This window comes from Lolium rigidum, chromosome 6 (assembly GCF_022539505.1).
Source record: "Lolium rigidum isolate FL_2022 chromosome 6, APGP_CSIRO_Lrig_0.1, whole genome shotgun sequence".
Lineage (NCBI taxonomy): Eukaryota > Viridiplantae > Streptophyta > Magnoliopsida > Poales > Poaceae > Lolium > Lolium rigidum.
Genome location: NC_061513.1, coordinates 243404568 through 243412461, shown reverse-complemented (window position 1 = coordinate 243412461; position 7894 = coordinate 243404568). Strand labels below are relative to the sequence as shown.

Genomic DNA, 7894 nt, shown 5'->3' with positions numbered 1-7894 from the left:
GGGTAGCCAGGGTGGCTCGGTGTGCCTTCGCGGCGTCGTGTGGATGGGTGCGGGCTTGGCGTAGGTTTTTGCCCGATTTTCTCCTAAAAATCGAGCACCTTCTGCTTAATTAATGGATGAGACAAAGTTTTTGCCTCCGTTTCAAAAAAAAAAAAAAAAACAAAGCGAAGTAAGAGATGTCACTTATACATGTGCAAGGAAAAGGGCTGAAGTGTTTTTAACATTCAAGCCATTAGCACAAGTGTTTTTAACATGCCAATAAAATGAGAAGAAGTGAAATGATGCAAAATAAAATGAAATACAGGCAAGCCAGTGGCCATGCATGCATCCATCTATGTTCTCTAGAATTTTCTACTTGAACAGAGCATTAGTATTGCGTTGCGCTAGGACTAGGAGTAGTACGTACTCCATAATTTTCTGTGATTTCTTTCAGCCGCAGTACTCGAACAGAAGGAGACACAAACAAGTGACGTGATGTAAATTGTGAGTCCTGTCAGTAATCAAAGTCTGATGATCAAAAACAAATCCATCCACCACGTGTCGAAGAGACAGGAGCACTGCGCGCCGGGACCACGCCACAAAAGTTCCTACTCCGTACCTAGGTTTTTTTGCTTAATTATTTGCAGGGTCCCATAAACGTAGCCGAAACCGGTAGCCGCCGGCCCGGTCCAGCTCTCCGCTATCCACACCAACCCGGACTCCTTCCGCAGCGCAACCCCAACCCTCTCCCCTCACGTCATCTCTCGCTGACGTGTGGGTCCAGAACTCGTCCCAGCATCCCCGGCCCCACTTCGCAGGGAGAGAGCGCGGCAGCAGGAGAGTCAACGTGGTAGGATACAGCCAACCCGTGGGCTGGGGCCAAATAAGTCGGTACGGCCACGCGTTCCCGTTCCCGTTCCCCTCTCGCAGCCTCCCTCGCACTCGCCGCACTCCCACCGAGCCGCCGAGGTCCGTCCCCTCCTCCAGTCCTCCGCCTCCTCCTCCCGCGGCCGGTCCGGCGCCGGCGTCCATGGCCACAGAGTAAGTCACCCCCCCCCTCTCCGCCGGCGCCGCGATTGGACCGCGCCTCCAGCTTCAAATCTCCTCCATTATCCGGATTGTTTTACCGATCGGCTCAGGGTCTCTTCTTCTCCTCCCGTGCAGGTCCCGCGGGCTGCAGCAGGGGAGCTCGGCCTGCTGGTCGACGGGCGCCGCGTCGTGGGGCTCCTCGCAGCAGAAGCGCCAGCGGTGCGAGGTAATTCCCCGCTCCCGAGCTCATCTTCTTGGTGCTATTATTGCTTGCCGCGGGCGCGGCGCGACGCGACGCGACGCGCCCGAGGTGGTGTGGCGCGTCCTAGGGTTTTGTATCGGCCGCGATCAATCGGGGGTTTTTCGTCGCGATCTTGGCGCTAGGGTTTGGATTTTGGGGGGCGGAACTTTGGGGTTTCGGTTTCTTTGCCGAGGGGCTTCGGGATGGGTTCTTGCAGCGCGCATCCTTTGTCAGGTCGATTGAGGCAATGCCGGACACAATTGGCTTGAGGTCTGCGATCAGTTCGGTCTGCTTGGGGATTTTACGGTGTTTTGTTAATTCTGGGGGTTTTCTTGCTCGTCTAATTAGCTTGTGTGTAAATTCTTATCTTATCTCTTGTTGGTACGTATCATGAGTTCGAGATTTGTTTCCACTGTTTCACATTCGAAACCATTACAACAGTCTTTCCTTTCACCAGCTGATAAATTTGTAAGGTGAACTATAGGACGCATACACTGAATACTATGGTAGACTTCTATTTATGCCAAAGATACATACATTATATGCAAGTCAATGGAAGTCCGAACCCTGTACCCATGATTCATATTCACAATTTCATCTCAGTTGACTAGCAACGAACACACAAAGACCAATTAGATACAGTTAGCATATTGTTAGTTGCAGAAGCAAGCACTTTCCAAGATTCACCGTAGGGCAAGTATAATTACCTCTGTTTTCAACTGACATATTGCTATTATTGATTGGCACGGGCGCGACGCGACGCGATGCACCCGGGGTGTCGTGCGTCTAGGGTTTTGTCTCCGCCGCGATCAATCGGGGTTTTTCGTGGCGAGAAAAGCCGCGATCTTGGCGCTAGGGTTTGGATTTTGGGGTTCGGGTTTCTTTGTCGAGGGGCTTCGGGATGGGTTCTTGCAGCGCGAATCTTTTGTCAGGTCGATTGAGGCAATGCTGGACATAGTTGGCTTGAGGTCCGCGATCAATTGGGGCTTTAGGGTGTTTTGTTCACTCTGGGGGTTTTCTTGTTCTTCTAATCAGCTTTTGTGTCAATTCTTATCTCATCTTTCAGTACGGATCATGAGTTTCAGATTAACTGTTTCCCGTTCGAAACCATTAGAACAGTCTTTCCTTTCACCGATTGATTAATTTATAAGGTGATCTAGAAAGCTTGTGCTGAATACTATGGTAGACATTTATGCCAAAGATACACTTATATGCAAGTCAATGGAAGTCCAAACTCTGTACCCATGATTCATATTCACAATTTGACCTCAGTGACTAGCGACCAACACACAAAGACTAATAAGATACAGTAGCATATTGTTAGTTGCACAAGGAAGCACTTTCCAAGATTCACCAGTAAGGCAACTATAATTCCCTCTGTTTTCAACTAGCATATTGCTATTCCAAGATTCATCAGTATGCAAGTCAATGCAAGTCCGAACCATGTACCCATGATTCATATTCACAATTTGATCTCAGTTGACTAGCAACCAACACACAAAGACCAATTAGATACAGTAGCATACTGTTACACTTTCCAAGATTCGATGGAAGGCAAGCATAATCACCTCTGTTTTCAACTGACATATTGCTACTCAACAGGGTTCTTCCAGCGACCAAGTTGGATCCAGCACAAGCGGTTCTGTGCAGATGTCTGAACCAGAGCTGCTACCAGACGCTGATTATGTGGACAACGACGAAGAAGATTACTATATGGAAGACGACGATGAGGACTGCGATGATGAAAATGACGATGAATCTGAATATGAATTTGATGAAGCCGACTTCAATCAGCAGCTCGCTGATAAGTTTGACGATTTAGATCTGCCTCCAGGCGTGGAGGCTACTGTACCGTGGCTGCAGAAAAGTGCAGCCCAGGAAGAGGAGGAGCCTGAAATAACTGAGGATGAAATCACAAGGAAGTATAAGGCGTTTCCACAGTTCTACACTGTTGAAAGTTTCTCTGACCACCACTATAATGATAAATCGGTGGGAAAGGTATTGTGTTGAAGTTATTGCTCTCACGTTATACTCACTGTGGGTTGTGGGTTAGTTCTCTTTCTTTTATGCAGCGGTGTGATGCTTATGTTTTTTTTTTCATGTGCGTGTTGTTTCAGCCAAGCAGAGACTGGGCAAAGAGAATTCAACATGAGTGGAAGCTTTTGGAGAAAGATCTACCAGGTTAGATGTTTACAACTGGGTTTCTTTCTTCAGTTTGGCACAAATAAAAAATAGGGAAACAGTATACCTACTTAAAGTTCAACATAACATCTCCATGGCATTCTGGCAAGCTGGATTTTCTAGCCAACACCATTGGCTCTACTGCCTTTATGTGTCTGCTTGTTGTCATGTTCTTAGCACTGCCCGTGGTAAATTGAAATTTAGGTTTTGGGGCATATCCATAATCCCCTCTCACATAATAAATGCTTATAAGGGACAAATTTGTAACTACCTCAAATTTGTATCTTTCTTGATCTGCGTGTATGGTTGAACTACACTTTATAAAGAAGACCAGAGGGAGTATAAATTGTTCATATGGTATATTTACACAATTCCTTCATTATGGGTTATATCTTCATAGAATTGTCGGCTAAAGCTTGCTCCATAATGGATGTATGCTACCTTATCCTCTTCGCATGTTACCTCCGTAAATTCTCAAGAATTTGTTGTATGTTATGTAAATCTAGTAGATCTGCACTTGTACTTTTCGTGAGTATAGTGTGGCTAAATTGCATACTTATGCGTATTGAATAACAAGTGAGGCTTAAATAGCACATTTTGAGCCCTAGGATCTTCATCCAGCGGTGAGAGAAATAAATAAAAATTATGTAAATAAAGTTTTGACCTAGATAAAAAAAATATTATGGTCAATTAACAGCTAAGTTTAGTTGACTGAGATTTAGTTAATTCTCATTCAACTTAGCACTAACAAATGCATTGATATCATGAAAGTGGACAATGTATGGTTTATTTCTTGGTACCTTTTCTTATATTTTCTGAAATTGGAAGTCTAAATTGTGAAAATACTCTTTTTGTAGCTTCTATCTTTGTCCGAGTTGCTGAAGATAGAATGGATCTTCTTAGGGCTGCGATTATAGGCCCTAAGGGAACGCCCTACCATGATGGCCTCTTCTTCTTTGATGCACATTTTACTGCTACTTATCCTTCTCAGCCTCCGGTATATGCATAAGCTTCAACACTTCTCTTTATGTTTATTTTTCAACTTTTCTTTATTAAGATGCTTACTACTGTTGGTGCTGCAGTTGGTATATTACCATTCCGGAGGACTTCGACTTAATCCGAACTTGTACAATTGTGGAAAAGTCTGCCTTAGCCTCCTTGGTACCTGGAGTGGTAAAGGCTGCGAGACGTGGAACCCAGCTCAGTCAACCATGCTGCAGGTGCTTGTCTCCATTCAGGCTCTCATTTTGAACGAGAAGCCATATTTCAATGAGCCGGGATGGGCGGGCCAAGCGAATACTCCAAGTGGAGAACAGCATTCTATAGAGTACAACAAGAACACATTTCTGCTCTCATGCAGGACTATGTTGTATTCACTTAGAAAACCTCCGCAGGTAATATTTCGCTAAATTAGTAAGTTATAACTCATTTTATTTTAATTCATAGATCAACCCTGGAAGCTTCACTTAATAAGAAATTTACTTGTGACATGCTATCAGGTTAGCTGTTTTATTTCGTCAAGTTTCTGGATCTTGTCATAGTTTACTGCATTTACTGCTGTTATATACTTGAATATTCTAGAAAGGTTGTTTCAGTTTTCTAGAACTCGGTTTTTCTATTGCATAACTAGATATCCATTTATATTTGTACCGTTTCTTGGATGGGATGGAGCTACCTCTGGGCATAGGAGATCCAATAGTAGTTCTGCTGCTGGAGAGGAGGTAACATCATCCGCTTATGATGCAGCTTCATAAGCGGATGGAGACAATCCTGAACGTGGTTTTCCCCTTGCATGATCTTTGTGTGAGAATGGCGCTCCTTGACAGTCATGCTACTCTTATTTTGGTGCACTAGTTTTAGTGGGCCTTAGGCTTGATTCAGTTTCGGCCTAAATAAACAGCCAGCCTGGTATCTGAAAAGTCTCTTTATAATCTGGTTGAAAATTAGCCACAAAAAGGTACTACCTCTGGCCCGAATTACTTGATGCAGAGCTGAGGCAAAGCAAGACCAATTAACCTCATGGTCTGCGGCAAGTAAATGGATCTGGAGGGAATAAAAACAAGTCAAACAAGCATTAAAATAGGCAAAAATGGGTGTGACCAACAGGATCACCATAATCCACCACAATGCCAAACGAAGCCTAAGACCCATTTTTTTTTTTTTGATGTAAAGACCCAGTTATTCTGGTTAATTATGTCAAATATTTGTCCTTTCTAAAAAAAAACTTGTTTTTTCCAATCGTAATCGGCAAGGGTACTAAGACGTGTAGTATGAGTACTCAATGTAATAGCATAATTTTAGAACATTGTTTGGTATGCAAGGACTGCCATCTACAGAACAAAATTGTATGTACCAGAAGATTGGAGAAGGATGTGAAATGCAGTAGATTCTGTTTCGAACAGACCAAATTTATTGTAGATTACCTGAATATTCAATATTCCATTTTCTTGATTGTGGCTAATACACTTGCATTCTCATCCTGACCAATGGGAACATGCTTCCTATATGGTATGGCAGGATGTCCTCACTAATTTAATATTACTCCATCCTTCCCAAATTATGTTGCATATAATTTTTTTCAAACTCAAATTCTGTGGAGTTTGACTATGTAAATAGGAAAATATATCAACATCTATATAATATCAAATCATTATTGTTAGAACCATATTTTTTTTAAAGAAAGTGCGAAGGACCATCGGTTCAGTCCCTGGTTGCAATTATCAACGGTGAGGCTAGACTATGGGCAAGAGCAGGCCCCAGCGGGTTTCGGGTCGTGATGCCAGCCACCTGGGATGTGCGCTGAATTGCATGAAACTATGATGTAACCTGACTCTTTGGAGGATGTAAACCAACTCGTATCTTTTCAAAGAAATGAAACATAAATGTCCTCTGCGTTTTCTAACAAGAAAGATGGTTCTAATAACAATAGGGATTCGATATTGTAGATGTTGGTATATTCTTCTATATATACTGGGTCAAACTTTGTAAAGCTTGACTTTGACCAAAAAATTTAAGCAACATAATTTCAGAAGGAGGGAACATAACACAACAGCTCTCATTTGCAATTAGCATTCAGTTGAGTAACCTGAAGAGCAGCATAGAACTTGATTTGTCTACTGCTATGCTATACTAACCATTCTTGATTTGTCTACTGCTATACTAATCATTCTTTGTTTTTGGCTCCTTGCAGTACTTTCCGGACCTAGTCGCTGGTCACTTCCGGGAGCATGGGCGCACCATTCTAGCAGCATGCAAACATTACCTAGAAGGTAATATGGTTGGATCGGTAGTCCCTGAAGAGGAAGAAGGGGGCAATGGAGCATCTAGCAGCAACAGTGCACCAAAGCAAGAACCTAGTAGGGTAGATCCTCTCCTTCGGCGCACACAGTTCTGTGACAGCCTGAATAAGCTGTTTGAAGATCTTCTGATGGAGTTCAACGTGAAAGGCGCTGACACGAGGAAGTTTCTCGAAGAGAAGCTCAAGAAGAACCTGCCTGCAGCCTGAGAAACATAAATCGAAGGCTGCTGCGATTGCAGGTAGAGATAATTTGCCTGCTTAGTTGCAGGCTCCGTAATTAGAGATAGGAAACAAGGTGTGGGATAGCTTTCTTTCCTGACTGCAGGGAAGATTTGTAGATAGCATCAACTTTGAGCAATTGATGGAACTCGAACTTATTGACCTGAAGAACGAGAAACTACTGAATGAATGAAGTGCCGTTTCGTATGGCACCGTATTCTTAGTCAGCATTCATAACGAGTATTTTGCATGAATGTCCCTGCCTCAGCTTATTACCATCATGGCCGAGGGGTAGAGATAATTAGTTGCTTGATTCGTGAGCGATTATCAAAACATGGGTACTCCTGCTCATTGGATGTTAATATGCATCCACATGCAACGTCAACTAAGTATTTTAATGACATTGCCATAAAATTAGATGAGAATAACTAGTATTTAAGATAGTAACATAGATTAATAGCATATACATAACACTAGCCTACAACAATGCTCATGGGTGCCCAACAATAATTCAGTAAAATGTTTAAATTTTTTGGATCATTTTGGGAACCAAAGAAGATTAAGTATTGTACTTGTACAAAAATATTTCACCAGGGAATTAAAATCATTGTATCATAGGTAAAAAGACAAAATCAAATTCACGCTATACAACAACAAAAACATCAAAGGCTTTTTTTTCAAGCAAGTTAGGGTAGGCTATAGGTATGAAAGTCAACATAACTGAAAGAAAGCCAAAATAAGAACGAGAAGGAAAAAGAGACTAAACTAAGATTCCAGAACATGGATCGTTGATCTTCATGCAGTCCTATCAAGAGCCAAAACTTTAGGTATATTTAAATTCCTGAAGTCTTTTTTTACTGCTTCCGCCTAAGTCAACTTCTAGTTTTTTCCATACTTCTTAGAATTACACCGTTAACTGGAACTTCTGGAGGGCCCCGCTGGATATG

General features: G+C 42.7%; 1 protein-coding gene across 1 annotated transcript; it reads left to right on the top strand.

The window, feature by feature from the left end:
• The first annotated feature begins 1169 nt into the window (after positions 1–1169).
• LOC124662835 (putative ubiquitin-conjugating enzyme E2 38) lies at positions 1170–7184 on the top strand. The gene is made up of 6 exons (XM_047200624.1): positions 1170–1234; positions 2852–3247; positions 3367–3430; positions 4288–4427; positions 4513–4824; positions 6621–7184. The coding sequence occupies exons 2-6, from the start codon at positions 2900–2902 to the stop codon at positions 6933–6935; spliced, it is 1179 nt and encodes a 392-aa protein (XP_047056580.1). The 5' UTR covers positions 1170–1234; positions 2852–2899; the 3' UTR covers positions 6936–7184.
• The last annotated feature ends 710 nt before the right edge of the window (positions 7185–7894 follow it).

Coding starts and splice junctions, on each gene's coding strand:
- LOC124662835 (XM_047200624.1), top strand. CDS start 2,900: ATGTCTGAACCAGAGCTGCTACCAGACGCTGATTATGTGGACAACGAC. Junction 4,428..4,512: donor CTTATCCTTCTCAGCCTCCG/GTATATGCATAA, acceptor TTGGTGCTGCAG/TTGGTATATTACCATTCCGG. Junction 4,825..6,620: donor CACTTAGAAAACCTCCGCAG/GTAATATTTCGC, acceptor GGCTCCTTGCAG/TACTTTCCGGACCTAGTCGC.